The 27895-nt window shown below is 43.5% G+C and overlaps 1 protein-coding gene across 3 annotated transcripts in view; it reads left to right on the plus strand.

Annotated features, from left to right (window-relative positions):
• Positions 1 to 811: 811 nt before the first annotated feature.
• HIVEP1 (HIVEP zinc finger 1) overlaps positions 812 to 27895 on the plus strand; it is a 133816-nt gene continuing 106732 nt past the window's right edge. Inside the window, exons 1-2 of one of the 3 annotated variants that reach the window (XM_061449463.1) lie at positions 812 to 953; positions 4868 to 5014. In XM_061449463.1, the coding sequence (XP_061305447.1) occupies positions 4975 to 5014 (40 nt within the window). In that variant the 5' untranslated portion in view covers positions 812 to 953; positions 4868 to 4974. Of the gene's footprint in view, positions 954 to 1540; positions 1602 to 1643; positions 2221 to 4867; positions 5015 to 27895 lie in introns of those variants that run through there. The other 2 variants (XM_061449465.1, XM_061449464.1) reach the window with 2 other exon arrangements.

The following is a 27895-nucleotide window of genomic DNA, read 5'->3' on the forward strand; positions in this document are numbered from 1 at the left end:
CAGGCAGGAGGCAGGACAGGTTACCCACAGCAGAGAACCTGCCCCCGTTGTAAGCCATAAATGTAGGGTATAATTTAAGGGAAGTCGAGAAGAAAAATAGCCCAGGGCACTGCCAGTGGCTAGAAGCTCAGCCCTAAACAGTGTCGTATCTGTCCGCAGTTCTGCAGTGAGCTTCTCTGCATCTTCTTGGCTTGGTTTCTGCCATGTCAAAGGGGGATGAAAATACCTGTCTTGTGAAAACCCTGCATGGTTAAAAACAGTTTGAAAGGAGGCCCTGTGAAAAACTGGAATACTCTGGAAACGGTGGTCATGCTCTCCAAGGCAGAGTCTTGTACGGACCTTACAAGGGAAGGGTGTAGTGTGGCCACAGCGCTTACAAGCTGAGTGCAGGGGCAGCCAGGGGAGCACAGGCACGGGAAGAGGAGGAAGAGCAATAGTGAGGTGATGCAAGAAATATTTAATTGGGTTTATTTGCTGAACGCATCACGTGCTGGCTCCAAATGCAAAGCCCAGGCGGCAATCACGAGCTGCCAACACCTTTTCGTCAGGGAGTTCGGATTAAAGAATTAAAAAGCGAAAGTCGCCATCCCCAGCGCCGAACCTTGCCCCCCACCTTCGCTTTCTGGGGGTGGGAGGAGAGGAGAGGAGAGAGGCACAGCGGTTCCCGGGGCGGAGGGGCAGCCGTGGGCCGGGCAGGGTGACCCCGCACGGGTCACACATGCGGGCTGTGTACACACGCACAGCTGATACAGGAAACCCCACGGCGGCGGCTCAGCCTTCAGCCTCCAGCCTCCCCCGCAGCAGAGCCCGCGGACCGGGCCAAAAAAGGGGCGCCGCGCCGGAGAGCGCCGCGCCTCCTCCTCGTATTTCCTCCCCCGCCCACTTCCAGCGGCGGAGGGGCTCGCTGCCGCCCGTGATGCAAAGTTAGCCGCGGCAGGATGCGCGGCGCGGCGGTGAGTTTCCGCGGCGGGGCCGGGGCACGGCGGAACGGGACGGGATGGGATGGGACGGGACGGACCGGGCTGGCGGCGAGGGCGCGGGGAAGCCCGGCCGGGCGGGCAGTGCGGAGGAACCTCCGGGATCTCCGCGTCATCCGCGGCTCTGGGCGCCTCTGTGTGTGTGTGTGCGCGTCCGCCCGTGCCGGTGCCCCGGGGGCCGGGCCGCGGCAGGGGGGAGCGCGACGAGCACCGGTGCAGCGCTCCGAGCGGCGGGGTGGCAGCGGTAACTTCTGTCCTAGAGGGGAGGGAGGGGGAAGGCAGCGCAGGATCCCGTCACCATGAGGGACCCTTTATACCCCTCCCGAGGAAGCCCCGGCTATTGGGGGGGGGCGGCCCGGGACACTGATGGCCTCCGGGTGCAGGCGGCTGTCGGCAGGGGAAACGCGCGCGCCTGTCGTGCCTCACGCTGCGCCCCCACCCCCCTTCACCCGCACCGGGCCGCGAGGAAACCCCCTCGGTGACCCCTCCCCTGACCCCTCCTTCTTCCCCCCCCCCCCCCCCCCAGCCCGCCCTCCCGCCCCGGCTGGGGAAAGGGGGCGGGGCCGGGAGACCCGGTGACGTCACTGCTCCGGCCCCGCTTCCTGCAATAGAAAGTGAGAGAAGGTAAAACACCCTCCGCCCCCCCACGCGCGCCCCTCCCCCCGCCAGTGACCGGGGCGCCTGTGGGGAGGGGCGGGGCCGGGAGCGCGTCTCTTCCCCCGAGGGGAGCCCGGAGGATGCGCCGGCCCCCCCCCCAGCCCCGCCCAGCCTGTCAGGGGAGGCTCCCCCCCGTCCTCCCCGCATTGTGCGTGTCACCTCTCCATGGGGGGGCTTCGGGGTTGGCCGGCTCCCGCGTGGGACATGGCGGGGGGGGGGGAAGGCCGGAGGAGGGGTCGGCGCGGGAGGCGGGCGCGGCGGTGGCAGGGGGCTGCGGAGGGGGCCGTGCCGGGGGGCGGTGCCTTGGCCGGCCCGGGGGGACGGTGCATGGAGGAGGGGTTGATGTCGGTGCCGGGCTCTGTGTGTGTGTGCGTGTGCCCGGGCGCGGCGGCGGCAGCGCTGGGTCATGTTTGTGTTTGAGGTTGTCAAGTGAAGGAGGTTCCCGGCTCCCCCTCTCCCGCCCGCTTCCCCCCCCCCCCCCCCCCGTCCTTCCCTGCTGCTGCTGCTGCCGCCGCCGCGCAGGGGTCGCCGCGCTCCCCGCCGCCGCCATCAGCCGCCGCTACCGCCGCGCCGGCCCCTCCGCCAGGTTTGCAGTGGGAGCCGCGAGGATCGGGAGGGGGGCCCGGGAGGCGCCGCGCGGAGGGGGGTGCGGGGCGGGACGGGTGCTCCCCACCGCTTCCTTTCCACCTTCCCCCCGTCCGTCCGTGGCCGGCGCCCCCCTCTGCGCGGAGCTGCGGCAGCCACAACACAATGTGTCCTCCGCCGGCGGCGGGGGAGCGGGCGGGGACTGGGAGTCCGCAGGCCCCACTCCCCCCCCCCCCCCCCCAGTATCCCCCCAGCTCCGCCGGGCCACCGCGGCACCTTCGGGACGCGCGGGTACTGCGCCCGCCCGCGGTGTCCCCAGGGGAGCCGGCGGCACCCCCCGCCCCGGGCGGGCTTGTCTGTGCGCTCCCCACGCGCTTAGCAAACGGGTTGGGGGTGGTGGGGGTTCCGCGGATCCCCGGCCCCACTCCTCTCGCCTCCCATCCCCGCCGCCGTCCCCGCAGGGCGCAGGGCTCCGCCACCCCCACTGGTCCCCCGTCTCCCCCTCCCTCCCCGGCATGTGTGCAGCGCTTTGTTCGGTGCGGCGTTGCAGAGGGGTTTTCCCAGGCTCCTCCCTCTTTATTCATTCATGTTTTTTTTCCCTCTCTCCCTTCTCTTTGCAACGCTGCTCTCGCATACCGACGGCTCTCCGGGTCCCGTGGGGACTGCTGCTTCCCCTTCCCGCTCCCTAATGGCATTTTTTGGGGGTGGGAGAGGAGGGGAAATATATGTGACCGCTGCCTTTGCGAGCTCTCGTTTCTCCTTCTCCCTTTTTGTGTCGTTTAAACGAAGAAGGGGAATGACTTTTCGTGTGGGTCCTACGGGGTGTTTCCGCCGTGGCTTTCACACGGCCAACCCTTCCCCCGAAAGAATGAGTCCTGCTGGTGAGCGGGGGAAATCGGTGGTTTGAAAGCGTAAATAAGATGTCATCCGTGCTGCAGGGGAGCATCGGGAGGTGCTCACGCTTTACAGATACCCGGGAGGGGGATGGGGGATTTCAAACTCCTGCTTCTAACAACTTGCATAAAGAAGAGACTGGTGTTGATGAGGATCTTTAAAAACCTCAACCCGGCAGCACACAAAGGAAAGAGGGGGTTGGGGTTCAGGGGCTGCTTATTCCTCCAGGTAGTCCAGCCTCTTCTCTGCATTTCCAGCTTGTGTCCGAGATGAGGAAAATGGGCCTGTTAGCATCAGGTTTTGTTTAATTTCTCAATCTTCCTGTTAGCTTTGCAGATAAAGTGGTACGGGAAAAGAACTTGACAGGCTCTGTGATCTGTTTTGGATTTTTTCCTTGTTTTTCCTGTAACATGCAGTAACACCCTAGTGAAGAGCCATCAGTCAGAGTAACATTTTCCAGCCCTCCTTTGTGTCAGTTGCAGTCAGTTTCTTCTCCGGTTTGGGTCGTTTTATGCAGCAACAGACAAAAGAAGCATTAAAAATTAATGATTATATTCCTCAACAGTGTGTAGACTGAAGGGGTGGTTGCAAGTAGTCTATTTCAAGTGAGTTTGGATTCCATTTTTATAAAAACATGGTTGTCTTAAACCCCCCAAACCCACCACAACCCACCAAAATTAATACTTGACAAATGCTAAAAATTTTACAAAACTCCTCCTTTGCGTAGCTACCCTTAATTAACTTGGTCATATTAGGGGCAATCCTGAAGAAAAAAAATCTGTTAACATATGTTAGTATTACCAAGTGAAAAATGGTTAATTTGTTTTGTTCAGCTGGAAGAGTGAAACTCTACTGGTCATTTTCTTTTCTAAGTTGTTGTCTGTAAGTCAGTTTGCCATAGTTCTGTGTGAGATTTCACATCCTGTAGCATTTCAGAAACTGAACATAATACTACTTAAACTGGAAGCAAAGCACAAGAATATTTGAAATGTAAGAAAGTTTTGTTTAATCTTGAAAAAAGGAAGATGTAGATCTGGGGATTCAGATGTAGGTTTCTGCCAGTATATCACCAGATCTGTGTGTTAGGCTATTAAAAGAATTCCCTGGTCCATAGGGTTTCTCTCTATCGGGGCTTGTAAATCTGATCCTGTAAATGCAGGGGCTGCTGCAGCCATGCAGGACCATGCCGAAGTAGAAGCTTGCTGTGCAACAGCTTGCAGGTGGATCAAGAGCCAGTGTGATTCTCTGCTGTATGCTGATACTTTGGAAGAGATCCTATGGGGATTATTCTGCACTGGCACACTCTGTGTGAGGAACCTGGAGGTACCTGATGTTACTAATAGGGTAGATTATAGCTGGTGCCATGTGTGTTTGCCCTCTGCTCTGTTCTCTCCCCACCCTGAGATGAAGATCTGTATCTTAAAGCCTGATGTCAAGTTTTGTTTACTTTTTCTGGATTTATTTGCATGGGACACAAGTTGTTGGAAGACATTTTCTGGCTAGAAAACAGCTGACAAATGTGGAAAAGTGTCTTAGTTTTCTCATGCTTCCTGAGTAATCCCGAAAGGAGTTTCACCCTCATGTAGTTTTCTTTAGATACAGGAACATTTCACTCTGTAAAAGTATAGGTACAGAAATACATCTTGCTCATTGCTAATTTCTGTAGCCATTTGAGGGTGAAAGGCAGAAGGTATCTTTGTTTTCCTTACTAATGCATACATCTTGTAACTTTTATTTCCCCCTTCTTTTTTTAGCATACGGATTAACTGACCCCTTTGACAAGTTTATGGAGCTGCCATCTCTCTGCTTGCTGTGCTTTGCATTTCTGAGAGAAGAAAGTGGTATATGAGATTAGAGGAAAATGCCTCGGACAAAGCAGATACATCCCAGAAATCTGAGAGGTATGTAGCTCTCAGCTGAGAAAGAAGAGCTCTTGGGAAACTCAGTTGCAGTTTCAATTACAAAGTTAAAGAAATTTGTATTTAAGAAGTCCATTTTGATCCAAAAATAGTTTGCAAGCAACTTCTACGAGTTGCCTGCTTGACAGCTCCGATTTTGAGAGAAATAAGTAGAATCTGTTCTTATTCCTGCAGTTTCTGTGCTTGACAGCATTCTTGATATCCTCCAGTTTACAGCAATAACCAATATGAACTTTGAAAAGACGAAGGAGGATGTAGTTTCCTTACCGGAGAATTTCCAGTTGAAATACACAGGGAGGTGGGGAATGCACGTAACCTAGAAGGAACATGAGATCTGGCAGCCAGTAGTTGTTTTTCTTAATAGTAATCAGTTTGGCATGCTTCTGAGGTGACCAAACTCTCTTCCCATGCGTGCCTCCTCACTGTTTATCATCTGTCACCCATGATACCTCCCGCTTTGCTAGATTTGACCTTGGTCTCCTTGCTGTCTTGCCTTCATACAGCCAAATGGTAGCTTGTTGGCTGTGGAAAAGAGTGCGCAGGCAAACGACCTGCTCCACAAACTGGCAAGCTTACATGCCCAGGCATTTCCTTGAACAAAATCCCAATGCACTTAACTGAGCTCAGGACTGGCAGATGAATGGGAGGAATCTGATCCTATGGTTATTTGTTACTGTCATGGTAGAAGTGGCCCTGAAGGAATTAAATGAGGGGAAAAATACAGGTCAGTTGACGAGCAGACATGTGTGGCAAGGGTGAACACACTTCCATCCCCACGTTCCTACGCAGCTTTCAGGAGAACATGCTTCCACGTGCACCCTCACGTGTAGCTGTCATCAGCCTTTTTTATGTGAATTTTACAGTTGCAGTATGGCAGCATCCCTTCAGAGAATAAAAACGATTGCAAAACCACGAACAGCAACATAAAGTTTTAGGGGCAGGAACAGCATTTGATTCCGGTTTTAACTTTTTATGCCAAAAAACCCAACAAACATCCGCATGTGTTTCAGTTAGTTTACAGTTGAGAGGCTCTCAAGTGCTAGTGCTTACAGCTGTGTCCAAGACCTTGTGTTTGCAGACTGTTACTGCTGCTACCACTAAGAATCTCTGCTGGAGGAGGCATTTTTGCAGTGTCTTTCTTCACAAGTGCTGAGTAGCATTTTTTGGTGTGATGGTTAAACCTGCATCACAGATCAGGAATTTCACATTTAGGTGGTGCCATTTCCTCTTCTCACTGAACGTGAAGCAATAGATTAGAGTCCAATTTTTAATACTGCAGCTTACCAAGTTGCTGGCATAGCAGAGTTTATGTTCTCTGATCAAATGTAAGAGTGATCTAATTTTAGTACTCTGATACTTACTCTTGTATCACTTGAAACTTAATAGGAGTTAAGTCTGTTGTAAAGCTTTCTATTCACTTACAGAAATGCATTTAAAATAAATAATCTAATTAAACTCTTAACTGTGTAAGAAATTAATTGCTTTTTTATTTCCTTGCGTAATTTCCCCAGTCATTTAGCTTTTATCACACCCTGTAATAGCAGTTTTCATCAGTTCCTATTTTTCCACAACTAATGGAGTTCTTGAATGAATTAAGATGGGCTAAATGTTGAGAAGAGAAATAGAGGTATACAGTGAGCCCGTAATTTGAAATTATGTTGGAATGGCTAAATGATTGTTAAAACTACACAGGTGCTGCAGACTTCAACACATTGTGAGCATATACTTCTACTATCACGGCTTATTATAAGTGAAGTGACTTGAAAAATCAGTTTACTTCTCATTAGTTATGCCCTATTTCCATTTTTAGTCTAGATAATGAGGAAAACTGGATTTTACCTTCTTTAGTCATCAGTCTCTGAGAATACTGCAGAAGATATTTGGTTAAACACTCAGTTTTTGTTGGAACTTGAGGAGGCCGAAAGATTTCACAGGCCTGTTTTCTGACAGCCTATTTTTATATACACAGAATTAGACCCATCCTAAGTTAACCCCCTTAAACATTAAAACTTTGAAAAATTTGTTTTTTAACACTGTGGTTTAATTCAGGGTAGTTAGTACTGATGATAACGGAATCTGCAAAAACAATAAATGTCTGTGGTTGAAGGTGAAACTCTGCAAATGCTTATGTTTTGTAACTTTCAAAAGACAAAGATGTAAGATGTATTTTTAGGTTAAAAGGTATTTTTAAGTTGTCTAAACTTGATTGTCACCTTTTGTACTGTGTACAAAGAACACTCTGTGGCCTTACCTGACTTCCTTATCCCTTGTCCTGGCTCCTCGCGTTGCCCCGTAGCAATCAGATCACCAGCAGCTTTAACTGGACTTGTCCAGAGCCTATCAATGTTTAACTTTTCGAAAGATCACAGTTGAACAGCCCTGGACACTGGCTACCCTGTTGTGCATCAGATGAGTTACTTGGGTTGCATTTGCAGTCCAAGTTAGCCTGGAGAATAAACAACCAAGTCCAAGAACCTGATGTATTTTCAGAAACCCAACACAATCCCTCTCTCCCTCCCCCACAAAGAAACCACACAGAAAAGACCCCACTGTAAACACCTACCACCACCACCACTCTCATTAGTTAATTTGAGGTTTGCTGCAGCATAAGAGTAAGTTTTGAAGGTTTTAGTATTGCCTGTGTTTACCATAAGCAAACCTCTTGTCTGAGGAAAATTAAATAGCTTTGTTTAATACAGGGAGCTAAATGTAAGATTTTGGGAGGAAACCTTAAGGCTCTCCTTCTTGTGACACGGCTTGATTTTACTCGTTTTATATACTTCTGAGAGAGATGACAGCCTTTGGCAGATTAGCAATGGCCCTGAAGTATCAGGATCTGTGAAGATCGATTTTATTTTTTGTATATTTGGGAGCTTTTCTTTCTTTTGTGTGCTGATGTCATCTTCTGTCTCCTCCTCCTTGGTTTTCACTGAGCATTTACAGATGTAAATGTACAATATAGTACTATACTAACCTGATTTTTTAGGAGGAAAAAACTCCAAACCTGTATCAAGAGGGCATGATATGGAAAACATTATTTTACAAATTTGAAAAAAATACTAAATTCGTTGGCTACTCATTTTTGTGACTGTATTAGTGATGTGGTTTTAATGCCCACCTCTGAGTGTGTTGTATCTGAAGGGTACCAATAAGGTACTTTTGTGCTTCATTCATTTCATTATGTTTTGTCATATCCACCTTCCCTGCTTCTCTCTTCAGATTCATCCTTAGGGGAAAAATGTTGCCATCACCAGTGTCTGTTTTGGTAAAAGGAGTTGTTCTTCGGTGTCAGGTTTGGTCTCCTGACTAACCTGACAGTTGTGGTTAACCGCACCAGTAGAGATGAGTGGCTAAAATTTGAGAGCAATTGCAGTTTTGCAGGTCTCAAAAAGATGCGGGTTGGATGCATACAAGTTGTGGTAAATCCTAAGTAGTTTGAAAGGTGAAGGCCAGAGGTATGCCTAGGACAAGCCTAGCATGGAGGTTTACCTGTCAGCAGTGTCGCTGGAACTGAGTTTATAAGTAGGTGTTCCTGATGTTGTCTTAGTCTCCTAAGTGTTAAAGATACTTATTGTATTGCTAATCGAAAGCATCATCATTCCATGCTGCAAAAGAGGACAATACCTGGCTTATTCAGATATTCAGAGGTTGCCTTAATTGACTTTATTTGTTGTATAAAGTTTTAGCTCACTGAAACTGACAAAAAGACTACTTTGCATGTGGTTACTGCCATATATTTACATGGCCAGTTGATACACAGGTGTAACAAAACGTTTCACAAGAGCTGTAATGTATTCCCAGAAGTACGGTTACATTAGAGAATCATGCTTTTAGCAGGGCTGAGTGGGCTTGGTTTGTTGTCAGATGGTTGTGAGAATATGGAAGGAAAAAATATGGTTCTGTTTACTTAAAAGTACCCAGTTGTATAGTTTAAAATGAAAACTTACTTACGTATATAGTGTTTAGCACACTGCACTGATTCACCAGTACAAAACTGTAACAAATATTTTGAACTTCATCTCTTGATAAGCTTTCTGTTATTTTTAATAGGACAAGCTGTTGCTGTTTCTGTTTTTCCTTCTCAATCAAATATTTCTGTTTGAAACAAGTGGCGGACAGGGCCATAAAGTTCAACAGCCATCTCCAAATCTTCTAACACTTTGCATTTGATAAGTAAATTTCATACATGTGTATGTAGTTTTGCTCAATAGCTTGGTAGCTTTGCATTAATCTGAAAAGTGTGCTTAAGTTTGCTGGAAAGCTGGATACATTCTGGGCCTTATGATGTCCAGAGGAGCTAGGCATCTGTGTCGCAAGTGTGATTTAGCAAAGGCTTTTTGAGTTTGCTTAAAATTGTAATGTGCTTTCAGTACTGAAATAGGCCAGTCTACACTGAAAACTGACAGGTTGGTATTTCTTATTAGTGTTTGGTTGTGTAGTCTATAAAACTTGAGTATCGATTGGTGTGCTGTGCTTCAGTTCATGATTTGCATTAATTACATAAAAAAAGCTGACATTTCTCAAGGCTTACTTCTGTAATTTGTGCTTGCATGGTTCAGAAGAAATGTGGAAGCACAACATTTGACTTCTGGGTCTTGGTATTCTTTCCGAGACAAAAATAACGCTTCAGTTTTATTGTATTTCTGAGGGGCTGTTGATGCAGTATTGGTATGTCAGAAGTGCTAGTGGTCTGTGCTCTGTGGTGTACCTGTGGGTATCTGTGAAGGTGTTGCATATGTCTTACTAAATTTGTGAAGCAAGTGTAAGACACAGGTGGAACAAGAAGTCAAGAGTTTTGATTCAGTGACTTTGTTACAGAAATATCCACTGATTTGTTAGTTCTTGTTCCTCTGTATCATGTTGTTTTGTACACTTCTACAAACCAAACTTGAACCCAAAACCTCCATTGTGGAGGTAGAGAGAATGCATAGCTCTCCTGGTGTGTTATCAGGTGGAGTACCAGTGATCCACCCGTAATGTAATGAACAGACCAGATCTCTTGTAGACCATCGAAATACACACTGTGCCTCATATTTCTCTTCTGGGACGGTGGAATTACAATGTTTCTGGTTTTTGTTTTGTTTTGTTTGTTTGATTTTGGAGGGTGTGTGCATGTTTGTTTTTTGTTTGTTTTACTTGTTTAAGATCTCTAGGCTGGTTTTTATGGTGTGCGTGGTCCAACATCTTGCACGTTAGGTACAATCTTGGCTGCAGACCTTAAATTTTATTATAATGTGAACAATATCTGTATCTTCAGGTGAAGAGCCATCTAAAATACTCTGCAGTGTAAGAAAGGCTGGATTTAAAGGTGTAATTTGCCACACTTTTCCATCACTTGTCTTGTTGTGTCTCATTGCTCTGTGTCCCTAAACTTACTGTGTTTTCAGCGGGGCCTAGTCCTGTTCACTGCACAGGATGGGTGGGGTTTGTGTCAGTGGCCACAGGTGATGGACAAAAGCCTGTTGAGGGTGGATTGCAAGAGGGGAAATAATAGTAGGGTGGATAACACTGTTCAGTGTTCCCTTGAGACAACTGGGTTTAATTCCTGCCTCAACCACCAAATTTCTTGTGTGACACTGAGCAATTCTGTTACACCAAACTAGTGCAGTCAGGCACTAATTGTGTGTGCTGCATTTTGCCTGAGTTGAGATGCATAGGCACAAATTATGAGGTTTTCTAAGTGCATTTGGTCCACTGTGGCTACAGTTTGGATGTAAAAGTGCAATGGTTTGTTTTTGTTTTATGTTTTTGTTTTGTTTTGTTTTTTTTTAATTGTTATTATTTTTAAGAAAGAGGAAAGGTCTAGGGTGACTTACGTTGAAGATCCAGTGTTAGCCAACACTTTATGCCTCTCTTTTCTGCCTGTAAATTGGAGATACCATACCGTATCAACTTCCAAGGGCTCAGAAGATAAAGTTGTTACTGTTGTGAAGCAGAACTCAGTGGCTAAATAACGGAAAAGATGATGAAGAAACTGGTAGCAAAGAGAGCCAAGCAGTGAGCACAGCCCATTTTGTGCACTGGCTTAGTTTGTGTAAACACCCTTACTTTTGGCATTCTCCAACTTCTTGCTGCTTCGCTTCACAGCCTTAACATTTAAAAGGTATTCTCAAAGCTTACTTCCTAGCTTTTAAAATACCAAACTAAAACCCCAAGAAATTCTAATGTATTGAGCCACAGCACTTCTCATGTGAGTCATGGAGTTGTTGGGACCTCAAACTGCAGCGCAGGCTCTTGCTGTGGGAGCTGTGCAGCATGCTGATGGCTCACCGGTGTATGGACCAGGTGCTGGGGAGCAGAGAAAGAAATTGCTCCCATAGGTGAGTGTTCATCAGCATGTTGCAGAGTTTTGAGCTGTTGCTGAGAAAGCCCTGCAGTCAGGAGGGAATACTCACTGCAGGAAAAGTCTCCAGAGAGGAACATCTTTAATGTCATAATTTCCCAGTTCGTTTGGAGTCTGGTTTAAGCCATTGCTCTTGAGGGAAGTGAAGCAGTCCTGCCTTCACCCACCACAGATGCTTGTTGCCCTCCTTGCTCCTGTGTGCTGGCCCTGCAGTGGAAGGAGTAGTGCCACACAGAGTGTGTGATGGCATCATCATGGGTAGGGAGTATATTTTCTGTTGGGCTGGCTGGTTCCCTGGTGCTGTATTCCTGCTGTTGCTGCAGCAGGTGGTGTTGGCAGCCTGGGAGGGACAGCACAGAGTCAGCGTTGTCTCAAGCATCTTGCTTGAACTCATTGTGAAACTATGTTGGAAATCTCTATTTGCCATGTGTAAGCAGCAGGCTTTTCTGAGCTTCTTTAATTGTCCAAAGACAGGTATAAATTTTCATAAGGATGACAGAAGGTTCATTCCCTAATTCTGTTTTCTTTGCTTTTCCCTCCAGAACCTGCTTCTACTGGTAAATTTCAAAACTGGGAAGTGATGGAGGTTTTTAATGGATGACTTCAAGAATTTTAGTGTACTAGTAACCAGCAGGAAACTGGTCTCACTTGACACCTTAGTTAAAAGTAAAATAAAACAATCCCTCTAAAATTTGACACAGAGCTTTCATTCAGAGTAAACAAAATTTGGCTAAGATGGAAGCAACTAAAAAGAGGTCCAGAAAACCAAACTTGATTGTAGCTGGTACTGTCAGCTTTGAATATATATTTATAGTTTTCCACACATGCCTGCTAAATATTAGGAGAAGTAAATGAGGCCAATGTGGAGAGAGTCTGCTGGATGCAGACAGTGGCAAAAATAAGTGCTTTCAGAGGGAGTTAAAATAACATGAGGAACAGTGATAAAATAATGGGATTCCAGCTAACAGGTTGCAAAGAAATGCCTGCAAGAACATTGATGGAAAAAAAGAGAGTGGAGGAAGACCTCACAGCAGCCTTCCAGTATCTGAAGGGGGCCTATAGGGATGCTGGGGATGGACTATTCATTAGGGACTGTACTGATAGGACAGGGGGTAATGGGTTAAAACTTAAACAGGGGAAGTTTAGATGGGATATAAGGAGGAAATTCTTTCCTGTTAAGGTGGTGAAGCACTGGAATAGGTTGCCCAGGGAGGTTGTGAATGCTCCATCCCTGGCAGTGTTCAAGACCAGGTTGGACGAGGCCTTGGGTGATATGGTTTAGTGTGAGGCGTCCCTGCCCATGGCAGGGGGGGTTGGAACTTGATGATCTTAAGGTCCTTTTCAACTCTAACTATTCTATGATTCTATGAAGTAGCTGTTCTCTTGATAGCAGAAAACAAAAAATTGTATTTTTAATGGAATATAAACCCTTTACAGTTGCAGTTAGAATCAGGCTGAAGTTGGAAGAAATCGATGAAGGGTAAGGTTAAAAAAATTTAACACATACAGGAAAAAAAAAAAAGCAGCAATGACTCAAATAATCATGAAATCATTTAGGTTGGAAAAGACCTTTGAGATCATCAGGCCCAACCATTAACCTAGCACTGCCAAGTCCACAACAATACATGCCAATGCATTAACTGCAAAAGGTATTTAAAAAATTATGCAAATTAAGATCACATAAAATGAAACTGCTATGCAACACTAGCAGTTTAGAGATAATGTATCTTATGAAAGTCTAACACTTAATTATGGAAAACGAAATACAAAGCATGAAAATTAGAACTGAACAGTGAACTGAAGCTTGAAAGCTATGTTTAAGCCAGTTAGATTTCTTTCAGAATACAATGAACTGGAAACAGCTCAAATCTGTAATTCTCCCTCACCTTTACATACTGTATCTTCCTTATTGCTAATAGACTGTGGAGTAAGAAGTGCTACAGAATTTGGCATTTGCTGAAGCATGAACTTCAGAGTTTTAGGAAGGTCCTGGAAAAAAAAATGTATCTGTGAAAGGAAAAACAAAAAGTAAGATTTCAGCAGTTGCTCTTTCAAACATTTCTGTTAAAGCAGGCAGTTGGGTCTGGGGTGAAACTGAGTCAAGTCTTTTGAGACCAGGAACAATGGCATTTTGTAAAAGTCCAGCTTTCTTATGAGCGTTTAGAAGAATGTGACTTTTTGGTTGGTTGTTTTTTTAAATCCTTGTATCTCAGAACAGATGTTGGTTTGCTGTGAGTGTATATGCAAGGTATATAAGTAACTGTTTTAATGTGTGTGCATGGTGTATGTGTGTGTGAACTTACTTAAAAAAACAACCATCCAAACAAACAAGCAAAAAAGAAAAAACAGCCACTTCTAATATGTAATCTTTAGAAATAAACATGTAAATAGTAAAATAGAATCGTAGAACAGTTAGGGTTGGAAAGGACCTTAAGATCATCTAGTTCCAACCCCCCTGCCATGGGCAGGGAGACACCTCACACTAAACCATGTCACCCAAGTCTCTGTCCAACCTGGCCTTGAACACTACCAGGGATGGAGCATTCACAACTTCCTTGGGCAAACCAATTCCAGTGCCTCACCACCCTTACAGTAAAGAACTTCTTCCTTATACCCAGTCTAAACCTCCCCTGTTTAAAGTTCTAACCCATTGCCCCTTGTCCTATCACTGCAGTCCCTAATGAAGAGTCCCTCTCCAGCATCCCTATAGGCCCCCTTCAGGTACTGGAAGGCTGCTATGAGGTCTCCATGCAGCTTTTCTTCTCCAGGCTGAACAGCCCCAAATCTCTCAGCCTATCTTCATACGGGAGGTGCTCCAGTCCCCTGATCATCCTCGTGGCTCTCCTCTGGACTTGTTCCAACAGTTCCATGTCCTTTTTATGTTGAGGACACCAGAACTGCACACAATACTGCAGGTGAGGTCTCATGAGAGCAGAGTAGAGGGGCAGGATCACCTCCTTTGACCTGCTGGTCACGTTTCTTTTGGTGCAGCCCAGGATACGGTTGGCTTTCTGGGTTGCAAGCACACACTGAAGCCGGCTCATGTTAATTTTCTCATCAACGAACACCCCCAAATCCTTCTTCTCAGGGCTGTTCTGAATCTGTTCTTTATCTGGAGAATACTGGATAGGTCAAGGCGTTTGGTTGAGAGATCTTCCTTGCAGGTTTATGGGCATCTGCTTCTTATATGGCTGTTACGAAAAAGGCTAAGGCTTATATTGTCTCACATTTTTCTTAATGGACTTTTTACTGCTTTAAAACTATGCAAGTTTCTGTCTTGGCATTCCTGACAGTATTTTCAGACTTTGAAGGCATCAGTCCCCTGGACTGTGCAGCTGTGGGCTGTGTTACTGCACAATTGCATATCTAGCTCAACTTCCCAAGAATATTGTTACCATTTAAAAATATCTTGTTATAATGAAGTCTCTTTAATAAAAAAAAAGGCCCCAAAGGAATTTACAGCATAGTACTGTTTTCTTCAAACTTGATCTGTGCCTGTGTTATGATGCTTGGAACGGTTTGTGTGATAAATACTTACCTGCTGCTCCAGGTGAGGATTCATGGTCCTTGGCATAGGTGGACAGGTATCCAGGACCTTACTTAGGGAGCTCAGTAACAACACACCATTGTCTGCATGTATGGGGGTAATGTCTGTTTGATGTAACACTTTGCAACATTGTTGAAGAGGTGAAAACTGTTTTTTAATATCCAGTCAGTCATTACCACCGAAAGAGTCACCCTGTAGCCCACCTTGACATATTCAATTAAGCATAGAAAAACACTCTGTTTTGGGGCTTATGTTGTTTTGTTTTTTTTTAATCCTGAAATTACTCCCTTTCATGGCATGTATTTTGAGTTTCTTCTTACAATCAGGCAGTTTGATTTCAAATTGCAAACTGCTGTAACCATTTATGCTGGGAAACTTAAAGGAGACTTCCTAGAGGTATGCATTTTCAAAGTGCTAGTTATACCAGTATGTTATTTCCTACAGTTGTGCATTCTTTGGTATGTTGGACTTCTGTGGTAAGCATTTTTAGAGTGAAATTTAGGCTTTTACTCACTTGGAAAAGTAAGATTTTCCTTGCAGTGTTAAAACAGATCAATAAACTGGACTTTAAATTTCCAAATTAGATGAGTTGGGCAAAGTGTGGTCTTCCCTTCCGCTTGTTTAAATGTGTCATGTTTCAGAATATTTATATTAAAAAGTGGAGGGGGGGAGCCTTTTGCAGATGTTTGGAGGCTTCATTGACACATTTGTGGGAGAATTGGGGAAGCTCTAGTTCAGTAGGCAAGGCAGTACTGTTTGGTTTTGTACAAAAGCTTTTTAAGTGCCCTTAAAGCTTCTCTCCGAACGAGCCTGCTCAGAGGATATGCTGAGTGATTCCCATATGACCTTTGGTGGCAGACTGAAGGAGAAACGTCTGTGATGATCCATAGGTTGTGAGAAGTAGAAGGAGGATTTCTGTTAAGGCAAAGTTGAAAAAGTCTGTGTACTGGAAAATTTCATCTTACCTCAAGACTTGTTGATACTTATACAGCTGAACCTGGTTAATGCAGTAAAATGGGTTTAACACCTTGGATTACCAACAGAAGCAGCAAGTAGAGAATGTATGTTCATATGTTAAATACCCTGTGAACTTGTTTTCTCCCTGAATTCCTGTGTGTTTAAGAGATAAGTTCCCAGAATGTCCCCTTTGTAGATCCCTGGGCAGACCTGGGCTGAAATCACAAACGGTTTGGAACAAGTTGTGGGGAGGAAAAGCAGTGGTTCTACAGGAGCCTGCAGTGTAGCATCACTACAAAACAACTGCATGTGTGTTCCTAGTTACCTGTGAAATATGTGGCTTATGCCCTGCCAGTGGTGGTAGTCATGGAATATCTACAGCGCACTGCATTATTTCTTCTAATTTCTGGCCTAATTTTGGGGGGTGGGAGGTGGGGTACGTTAGTGTTGAATGGCATTGTTTTTAACGACTGAGTTCAGCCAAGTCAGATGGGAGATTGCATGTTCTTACCCTGAAGGTTGCAATGCAGACACAACGTGGAGCCAGGAAAAAGAAGTAAGTGTTTAGAAATGGCACTTAAAGTATCATTTTTGTGGTGGCTTTGCTATTTCATTACATATAAGGAATCTGTAGCCGCTGTGCTTTCTGAAAGGAGTGAAAGTCTTTTACGCAGTAGATGTGTGTAGACTTTACCTTTCTTCCTCCTTCAGGATTTCTAAAAGAAAGAAGTATTTCTAGCCCAGATCTGTGAAGGAAACAAAAGGGTGTATGAATTAATTGTGTTTAAGATATTTCACTATAATTTTTATTGGCAAAATACCTAATATGCCAAAATGTTCCTGTAGTTTTCAGCTGTCAAGAGGCAGAGCTAAGTATGTATGTTGTAATAGTTTAATGCTTTGAATTTTAAAAGCGAATTGCCTTCTTCAGTGTAAGGGCAATGTTTTTATGGCTATCAGGTAGATTAGGAGTTGTGAAAATGCCAAACTTTATTGCAGGGATGATTTAATAGTTTTCAAAAAAATCTGTATGTGGTGTACACAGTGGACTTGCTGAATTTGTCTCAAGTATTACATGCTTTTGTTAGGGGGATGGGGTAGTACCCTTTTTCATGATAACAATTTATGGAACGTTTAATTATGTTTTCCCCTGGTGTTTTTTTTTTTTCTTTAAACAAAGTATATTTCTGTGCCAATAAAATCTTATGTGTATTTTTAGAAAACTGTGTATGTATGTTATGTCCAAGTATGTGTGTCCATTAGCATGAATCAAAATAGTGTTTTCTTTATGTGCTTTTTTTTTTTTTTCATAGAATTCTAGAATATGACCCGAAACAGCGATGTAACTTGTGGAGATAACAGATGAATTGCTGTTCTGGTACAGGATGATCTTACTTTTGTCAGACCTGTGAAATGCAGTACCTTCAGCAAGGTTTGGTACCAGAGTAGCAGTAGAACCTGGCTGCCATTCCTGTTCACATACACTAGATCCGTTGCCGTGGTGGTAGAAAGCAAGCCAGTTTTTGTTGTTCGGCTGCTAAGTGCAGATCTGCTTCCCTGTTGAAAGGGTCAGTATTCCCTCTCTGAGGCTTATTAATTAATTTAGTCATTAGGCTTGCTCAGAAGCCCTGTAGTCTTAATTTATGGGTTTCTGAGGCTTTCAGTTGTCTTGGTGTGTCATTCACATATGCAAGAGCACTGTCAGGGCAAACTCTGAAATTCCCTGGTGGAGCAGGTTGGGATCTCCTGCTTTGGGCCTTTGCCGGAGGGATCCCATATCCTAGAGAGAGTGGCATTGCAGGCAGATCAGGGCATGTCCCAGTGCTCGTGGGAAGTTCTCACAGGCATCCAGGCGGGAGATGGCCTCAGCACAAAACAGGTTTTAATTATTCAGGTTTTTCCAGTGTCTTATGCCCGGCTTCTATCATGTCTTTTCAGAAATAAATGGTGCATTCTTCTGTATCATTATTTTTTCTTCACAACTTCTTTTGCAAGTGGTGTTTCTCTATTTTTATTTTTTTTTCAATTCCTGTGCTTTTTTTTTTCTTCATGTCATTCTTTTTCTCCAGAGTGACTTCCAGGTCTTACTATCTATGGATATTGCTTCTCCGCTATTCTGCCTGCTAATGCAAATATAACCAACAGTCTAGTGGACATCTAGGAAACAGGGAAATTCAGTGTCATCTTATTCCTCCCTCATTCTTCCTCTTGTTCTTCAGCCTCACAAACCTTTTGGTACTTCTAACATCTTACACGTTTTCGTTTGCTCCCTGAACAAAGTCATAGGTATAAAGACATTTCCACTGAAGTGACCCATCAATGTAAACACATGATGGGGCCTTAAAAAACACAGTTAACACTGTTCTTCAGGAATAGCATCTTTACAGCGCTTTGAGAAAGAACAGAAAATTGGCTATAGAGAGACATGGTGTATTAAGAATCAAGGTTCAGAGGTTTGAAGAATGTGGTATCTGTCTGCAACATGCTCGGGAGCAATGCCAAGTAATGTATTCACAGTGTATCTGAAAACTGACCCCATTATTTTAGACAGTATTTCTAAAGATGGTATCTCCAAGATAAAAAGCAAGTGTGTGTGTGGTTGCATTTCTCATAGGTCTGTCTAAACACATTTAGAACTGTTTGGAAGTGGAAAGAGTTAATATTTCAATATATTCTCAACTTTTACAGTAATTTATGTACTTTTTTTTTTCTTCTGTGGGGGGACAGGACAAGGGTGAGTAGAAGTTCCTGAGACTGATACTGTAAAATCCCTTCATTTGAATGCTCAAGCTCCATGCTGTATTAAAATGCTGACCAATAAATCTCTCCTGTTTACCATGATGGACTGTCAAAGGCAGTTTCAGTAGAGGCAGCATGTGATGAACAGGCTGGTGTGCCCCACCTGCCTCTTGGCCTCCTTTCTTGTGTCTGTAGTGTTAAGGGTAAAAGATTGAACCCATTGAGGTATGTTCTTGTGGATGTTAGTATGTCACTTGTGGTCAGGTGTTAAAAGCTTATAAATGCAGCTTGTGAATGTCTGATTTGTAATTTGGCTGGGAAATCACAATTTGCACAGCATGGGCAGCAACAGTCCTAGCTCATCGATGTTTGCCTTCTGTAGATGAATGTAGTAATTATGAAAAGCTACTTAAAAATACTTAGGGAGGATTCTGAATGTTAATGTCTTATTGGTGGAAAATAATGGCCTGAAAAGGATGTAGTGGTCAGTGTTTTCCAGAGCTTAAAGTTCATGTTTTTTCTTCAAGGGCATTCAGAAATTTAAATGCTTTAAAAATCTGTGGATATGAGGAAAAGGGGCAGAGGAGACAAAGCCTTGTTTTAAGCTAACAGAGTTCATTAATACAGATGTACAAGTACTGGTTACCTGCAAGTTAATTTCAACCTTGCATTTTTAGTAAACGCTGATGTGAAACATGTCTCTTGAGCCGATGTTACAACTAACCAGCTTTTCTCCAAGAGGCTTTAAAAACACAGTTTTGGCAACAGTAACTAAGTATTCTACAGAATAACTCCCAGTAAATGGAAAGAAAGCTGGTAATCAGTTTTGATTAATGGATCTGCATTCTGTTATTTAAATGTTTACATCTTGATTAGCATGTATGCTGCATTTAAGTATGCAGTTTTACTTGGAGCAAAATTTGAGTCATGGAGAATGGAGATAATCGTTCAGATGCTAAAGGCTGGGGATGCAAGGTAAAAAAAATGTTTGGGATATGCACCCACCTTCTTCAGCCTTGTACAGTGATACCTATTATGTGACTGATAACTTTCACTTACTTGTGAGACTATGGGGACTCATAATCAGATACAGGTAAAAGAAAAGGGGGGGGGGGGCTGGTTTTATTTTCATTTGTTTTTTTTTTTTTGTAAATTCTGCTTAGTCTACAAGAGACTTAAGTTTTAACAGAAGTATTAAGGTTTTGTTTCATGAACTGAATGTCCTCTGCTTCTCATTTTGTTAAAGACAAAGTTGAACATGTCTGAAAGTTTGTGAGACCTTTTTTGGATTAGTTTAAGAATTGCTAGTTTATGATAGCATCTCATCATTTAAATCTGCATTTCCATGGTGATAGTTGTGATATTCATATATGTTGCTATTTCTCATGTTGTTCATAATATTATATTTCTTTTACGTAAAAGCTCTGATTGTGAGAACAGTTGTTAGGTACCAGAATGTAGTGATTTGCTTTGCCGACTCACTTCTCCTGCAAAGTTGAGGCTTTTAGCCAAGAGAGTATGTACATCTTTCTGGGTTGCGGATTCTGGCTTTGTGAAAAATTGACTGATTCAACAGAAAGGTTGGCCTGCCACGTAAGCACACAGTAAAAAAAGAGCATCTGACAGCTCTGTGGCTTGAAACAATGGATCTGACACAGGCATATGGAAAATTCATGCAACAGGAATACTGTATCAAAATGATTTCAGTAGAGGCAAACCCGAATCCTTTCCCTTCCTTCCTCCCTCTCTCCTTTGCTTTCCCCTAACTCTCTGTTTTTGCTTTGTTTGCTTCTAGCCTTTTGCTTTTCAAATTATTCCTCTTTAAAAATCTACATCTTACATGAGGATTGAACAGTTCCTCAAAGAATTTTTAGGTAGAATGATTGACCTTTGAAGGGGAATATTTACACAGATACATCAGGAAGGCGGGATGCTTTTGAAAAGCTGTGGTTCCTCTTCTGCTTAACATGACTGTCCAAAAGGAGAGACAACATCCTGTACTTGTGTTGGAAAGGGAATTCCTGTGCAGAATAACTTGACTCTCTTTCTTTCAAAGGAAGCTGGATATTCTTTCTGTGTCCTCTGATGAAAAAAACCTTTTCCCCTGCTCCACCCGGTATATTTTTGTTGCATTAGATTTGATATCCTCTGCAAGGTTTTGTATTAGTCTTCTACCTGGGCCTATAGAGAAAGAATTTCTGTTTACAGAGAAGGGCTTCTGTTATTGTTGAGCTGGCTGAGATTTTGAGAACTGTGAGGGGCTAGAAAGTAAATGTAGGCAAGCAACAAACAGAACAATCGCCCTTCTCTCGTAGCAAGCAAGGCTGTAACTAATCTTGCTGGCTTATTTTGTTTTTTCTTTTTTTCCTCCTGCCTCAAGTTTTTTTAAGACTGTTAAGACATAAACAGTACCAAACTCAAGTAATTCACAGGTGTCAGTTTTTCTGTGTAGGTAATACCCAAACTGCTCAGTGCTCTGTGTTTTTACTATTGCATTGGTGTTGGAGCACCATTCACACAGCCAGGTTGTTTTTTTTTTTTCTCTCTGATAGAAGAAAAATGAAGAAAATGCTGGAACTGACTTACGCATTCATCCTGTCATTTTTCTCTATCCTCCTTAAGGTCATCCAAAATCAAAACAATTCAATAGTAACGTTTTCCACAACTGTTATTGGGGCTTCCATGTTTTTTTGTTACACTTCTTTCAACAGACCTCACAAAATGAGGTGTTGCGGTTACAACTACCACAAAGTCAACATGTGGGGCACCTAAAATATTTGATCGTGTGGCTCTCTTCACAAAATTTCCCTTTTGCACCCCCTCAGTCATGTTATTTGTGCCTAGTGCCATAGGGTGTGGATTAATGAGATACAGATATGTGTGCCCAGGGGCACGTGCCTTGCTGCTCCAGCGGGACATGGCTCTGAATAGCACCACCAGTTCCAGCAGCCCAGTCTGCTCTTCCCTCCTGGGAGTTTCATGCGAGGGATTCTCTCTGTGGTGAATGAATTATCGAAATGAAGTGCCTGAAGATACAGTTAGACTGTCATTCATCCTGAGACATAATTAACAGCTGGATGTCTCACTGCTGAGAATTAATTTGCTTTGGTAGTGCCCAAGTCTTCCTCCTCTGTGTCCCTGCAACTACATTTGTGTATTTTCAGTTGGGCTGTTGTAGTGAATAAGGCAGACGTGCCTCTGAACATGCAGTTCTGTGTGTCTGGCAAACCCTTGCAGTGAATTAGGGTTTGTACTCTTAATTTCTGAAGTGCTAGCCTGGCAGGTTCAGGGTAGCGTGGCCCTAGTTATGAGCAGACTGTGGATTTCTGATCTGACTGCGTCCTCCATGACACAATTGACTTCATGCCTGGGGAACCACACTAGCCTTGGAACCACAAAACATGAGTCATGGGGATTCCAGTGTGATAGCAAGATGAAAAAGATAGACTTCTGGCTGTCTAAAGGTTGGGAAGGTTATTCTCCATCACAGTTGTCATCTCTGTGCCCAAGAGTACTGAGAAACTTGGCATGACACTGTGTGGTGGAAGTCTATGTGGGCTTGTTCTTTCTGTGTGCCTGTGTGAGAAGTGTTTGGTAAACAAATTTTTAAAAGCCTGTTTTGTGCCTGTTTCATATGTAAATGCCAACGTGGGAACTGCATATATGCTTACTGGGGATTTTGAAGTTGTAGAAGGCTAATGATGCTGCTGTGTGGATGTGTGGAGTGTGTTGTGTCAGTGAGCAGGACTGTGGAAACCATCCAGGAGGCCAGGAAGGGACCATTGCTCTCCCAGCATGTTACTCTTTTGCTCCCCAGTAAAGCTGTGCCTGATAGACGCACATTACAGTGGTTATTTTGGTGCTCTTACAAGCTATGCACACGCATTGCAGTGCTTATTTTGGTGCTCTTACAAGCTATACTAAATAATTGTTGTAAACCAATTCAGACTTCTAAGTAAAAAGTTGGAAAAAAAGCTGATTTTTTTTCCAGAAAGGAATCCAGTCACCCCACCCGTTTTCTCTCTTCAGAAACCGGAGCTCAGGAATTACTACAGTAATGCTTTTCCAAGTCACGGCGGTTGCTTCATCCCCTTGCTTGTAACTGTGCTCCTGTGGTGGCAAGGAAGTACAGCAATGCTCTGAAGCTCAGTGTGTGCGAAATCCTCCGTACAGTCACGATAAACGTATTAGTTTGCAGTGAAGTGGATAAATATATTCCCCAAGGAAAACTTTGTCTGTACCTGTCTGTATCTGACGCTAATGTTGGAGCATGTTGCTGAGAGGAAGAGGGGAGCAAATACTCCAGCTCAGTTGTCTTTGCTTCTTCCTGATTATCCCTTTCCATTCATGCTTAATGCCCATGTATATATTTTTGGTTTTCAAGTTATTTTACTTGCATTCTTTTTTTTTAATCAAGAAAAATTATATACAGAATATCTTTAGTTAAAAACTAGATTAGAAGAACATACTTGTGTGCAACTAAGACAAGAACTGGAAATCATAGAAGAGGATTTGTGGCTTTTCATTCAATATTGATTCATTTTACGTGTACTTTGTGTTGAGCTGAGGCTTTTACTTTGCAGAAAAGAAGCATGTACTCATGTCAAGAGCATAATTCCTGGTTATTTTCAGCAGGTGCTTAGACACGTTTGTGAATTCCAATTTAAAGCTGAGCAATTCACCCTCTACTCCCTGTATGTAAATTCATAGCAGAGGACACAATGAGGGGTTTGAGTGTATTAATGATACTTTTGTTTTCAGTGTGGAATTCCCATGGAGAGGTCAGGTCTAAAAATACCAAATGTTTCCACAAACAATTCCTGCATACTGTGTGTTGAGTAATACAGCTACAACCAAGGAGAGAGCTTCTGTTGACAGTTTCCCAAATGAATGCAGGAGTCCAAGCTGAGCTAGTCTATATATAGTTTTTATTATTGGTCATATGTTCTTACCAGAAATCCAGATGTGCTTGAATCATGCAGCACATTAATGACACAGGATGACTGGTTGTGGGATGAAGGTTTCTTTTGTGTGCCATAGACGATGCCATAACTTCCAGTTAATGACTTCAAAACATTTTACAGAATGCAAATGAGTAAGTTAAGGCATGTAAACAAAAGTTGTCAGACTTCTTTTCAAGGTAAGGATTTGAATTACGTTCTATTAAAATGTGTAACTTGATTTAAAGAAATAATTCTGTATCAGTGCTGTCCTTTTCCAGTTGAGTGCTTGGTTGATGAGAAAATGAACATGATGAGCCAGCTTCAGTGTGTGCTCGCAACCCAGAAAGCCAACTGTATCCTGGGCTGCATCAAAAGGAGTGTGACCAGCAGGTCGAAGGAGGTGATCCTGCCCCTCTACTCTGCTCTTGTGAGACCTCACTTGGAGTATCGTATACAGTTCTTGTGTCCTCAGCATAAAAAGGACATGGAACTGTTGGAACAAGTCCAGAGGAGAGCCACAAGGATGATCAGGGGGCTGGAGCACCTCCCGTATGAAGATAGGCTGAGAGATTTGGGGCTGTTCAGCCTGGAGAAGAGAAGCTGTGTGGAGACCTCATAGCAGCCTTCCAGTATCTGAAGTTTAGATTGGATATAAGGAAGAAGTTCTTTACTGTGAGGGTGGTGAGGCATTGGAATGGGTTGCCCAGGGAAGTTGTGAATGCTCCATCCCTGGTAGTGTTCAAGGCCAGGTTGGACAGAGCCTTGGGTGACATGGTTTAGTGTGAAGTGTCTCCCTGCCCATGGCGGGGGGGTTGGAACTAGGTGATCTTAAGGTCCTTTCCAACACTAACTATTCTGTGATTCTATTCTAATAAATAAATATTAAAGAAAAAAACACCTCAAAGTGTTCCTAGTAAAGAAAAGGGAAATTCAAAAGGAAAAAGCCAAAGGGAGTAGAGGAACTTTACAGGGCAGGCAACAGGCCTTCCACAATAGTAAGAAAATCTTGTGTAAGAGAACCTGAAGTGCTTCATTTTAAGAATGTTTCAACGTAACAGAAATTTTTGAGTAGCTGCTAGTTTGAAATACGAAGTTCAGCATGAAACCGAGTAAGCTTCTGAGTTCAGATATTTCTCTGTTCTCATATCCAGTACCTGTATAGGCATGTTTATGCAACATCAGACCCCTTATTTTTTCTTTTTTCCTGCTGCTGTCATACTGTATGTTCATTGGGGAAAAGTCCTGGTCCAGTGATTGTGGAGTTTCATGTCAAAGTATGCTCTCTCCAAATGAAATCCCTGCATAAGGGGGTGAGTGGTGTAGGTAGCCTGTTTGTCACAGCCATGTCCAACAGCTACAGTTTTTCTTGTTGCTCAGAGTGGTAGGGGTAGGTCTTTTCCCTCACAAAGGCTGTTTATTCATTAGTTTGGCAGAGAAATCAATAGGGGTCGTGCTGTCACTGGGCTGATTTCACCAGTATCTTTATGTATATCAGAATGATTTCAAGTATGATATACAGTTGGAAGCAGTGTGGGTTTGCTCAGTAGCCTTTGCGGAGTTGTGGAGTTTTTATCTCCATTTTTGACACAGTTGAGACCACCCATGAAGGTGACTGGGCAACCCCTGCAGACCAGTCAGCCCTGCCCATTGGCACTCAAGTGAGGAACTGTGGCTTTTAGTCTGCTCAGGTTTGTTATTTCCACTGTAATAAATCCAGTTTGTGACTAGTGTTTGATGCTAGATTTTTTGACAGCTGTTGTAACCCAGCATGTGCCCATGAGTAGCTGTATTTTTCACTCTGTGTATTTACAATCTAAGCTGTAAATAATGCCTGAACTCTTTCTAAGCTTATTTCCAGTTCTTTCTCAGTGGTGTATTTAGATTATTGTTGCAGACTGGGATGGGCTGCATGTGTTTTCTGTCTTGTGAAGCTTTCACACAGTGACTTTTTGCTCACCTCAACTTCTGCAGAAATCCACAGATTTCTTAGATTTCCACTTCTGTAGAAATCGCCCTTTTTCTGAGAAAAGGGTAGTGTTCGCACCAAAGAAAATGTTTTCCCTGTTAGTGGCTGGTCTAATTACTATTTCTGCTTGCATGAGAGTATTTCTCAAATTTAGAGAGGGTTTTTTCTGGGGTCCTTTTAACCTGAGAAAGCTTGTTGGTTTTTATTTTTGTTTTATTATTCCTGGCAGTAGAATTACATTCACCGTTCCTCCTATTTTGAATCTAACTTTTAAACACTGTGGGAACTGTAATGTAACCTTCTCTATGAAGTGTCAGGTTGCCACTCATAAGAAACACTTTTTAGAATTTTGTTTGTTTTTTTTTTTTTAACCAATGGCTTATCTAGGCTGGGGATGAGTGGGGATGTTGAGCAGAAGCACTGGAGACAATGTTGGTCAGGTAGTTACCCTTTAGCCAGTGGTAGTTAATACTATCCTGCTTAATCCTAATAAAACTTACTGAAAATAGTCAGAGGTTTGTGCGTACTAGTACTGTTTTTTTTTCCTAGGATGTTGATAGGCATTTCTTTGCTCCTAAGGCAGATGTAGTATTGATATGGAAGTGTTTTCTCTTGGGACGTCAGAATTGAGTCTGGTTAATCTTACTTCTGTATGCATACCTATTCTTCTAGGCTTGCAATGTTATCTGGAATTCCCAGTTTTCTGCAAACAGCTTTATTATTAGATGTGTGCTTTCTGAAGTCTGCAGTTTGGTTATCTTCAATATCATGATGATATCAAGGTCACATATAGTAGCCAGACAGCCCAGGTCATATATCTGGGGGGAAAAGGAGAGGCGTGCAGGAAACAATGGCAGAACAATGGGTTATGGAGGAATAGGGGCTGTATAATTTACCTACCTGTATGGGAAATGTTTACATCTAGTTATAAATGATACTTTCTTAGATCTTTCCCCAAACTTGTATTTTTTGTATTTGCCTGAAATAAAGATCGTGGAGAGACAGTGACATTACCTGAGACTGTGGAACAAATTCTCACAGGAGTATAATTATGCTGTGCTGGGGAAGATTGCTTTTTAAAATATCTATATGCTTCAGCACATCTCAAAAGGAAAGGTAAGAATGAGGATAGACAGTTGGTGTAAAAATACCCAGCAAAATTTGATCCAGATGGAGGAAGTGGAGTCCGTGTTCTTGAGCTGTGGAAAAGCTCTCTCATGTTTATTCCTGTTTCCCATTATTTTCAGCACAATGTGAGGAACCCTATGCTACATTTATGTATTGGAACTGAGAGTGAGAAGGTAGGAATGAGTCTGTTGTTGGTGTGTTGTGCTTTCTTTAATTTACAGCATCATCACTGTGCTGTGCTGCCATGAAGGACAGAATATAGCCTTTGTCCCTGCTCAGTGTTAGCGGAACCAAGAATGGTGCATGCAGTTGGCAATGACTTCAACAACAGAGTCCCCATTCATTGCTGAAGAGTAGTTTGTTTTAGCTGTGTTACGTAAGCTGCTTGTGGTATAACTCGGGACGTTGCACAGAATAATATTGGGCATGGATATCCATCTGTTGTTCTGAATATTGAAGAGGGGAAAAGGATACCGTATTGCAGTCAGTTGCTGGGCTAGGCCTTCAAAAGCTGGCTGTATCGAAGTATTATGACCCTTTCCATTAGCGACATCATATGACAAGCGCTCGGAGCATTATTGAGCGACTGCATATGTACTACTTGCACAAAAATACTGAGTTTTACCCTCTATGAACCCAGTGCCAACTTACGTGTTTTGTGAGTTATGCACAGGACCGGACTGGTAAGAGAAAGCTTACCTCATGGTGTAACGGTAATGCAGGGCTATAGAAACTATTAAGCAGATAAGATTTTTGTCACTGAACTCTGAAAAGGTAACTGCCATTAGTTACTGTGTTTCCTGAATGTAGATCCATCTGCCTTTGGTAGTTAACATTCTGACCAAGAACATGCATGTTTTTGCTTACAGTGGGAAGAAGGAAAAAGAGCAGCTGAAATACATCAGAAGCTGGGGATACTGAAAATAGTGCCTTGCCCTCCTGAATGTTGTCTGACAAAGTGTCTGTATAATGCTCTATAAAACTCTCTTCAGTTACAGTGATGGGTCTGTCTGCATTTTGTTTTGAAGGACTTTTAAAGAAAATAAATAAGTGAAAGCAGGCATTTCCCACAGTCATGGGTTGCCTTTGCCTTTGTTTTGTCTGCCCTGTGCCAGGGAGGTGCTGTATATTGCATGCTTGGCAAAACATCCTGCTTTTCCTTCCTGTTTCATACCACAGATCCTCAGTGTGACCTTGCAAAGGGACTAGAGATGCTGAAGAAACTTTAAGCAAAAACTGG

This window comes from Pezoporus flaviventris, unplaced genomic scaffold (genome assembly GCF_033815535.1).
Source record: "Pezoporus flaviventris isolate CSIRO_AGI_PZ_B2104156 unplaced genomic scaffold, CSIRO_AGI_Pfla_v1 ptg000007l, whole genome shotgun sequence".
Classification (NCBI taxonomy): domain Eukaryota; kingdom Metazoa; phylum Chordata; class Aves; order Psittaciformes; family Psittacidae; genus Pezoporus; species Pezoporus flaviventris.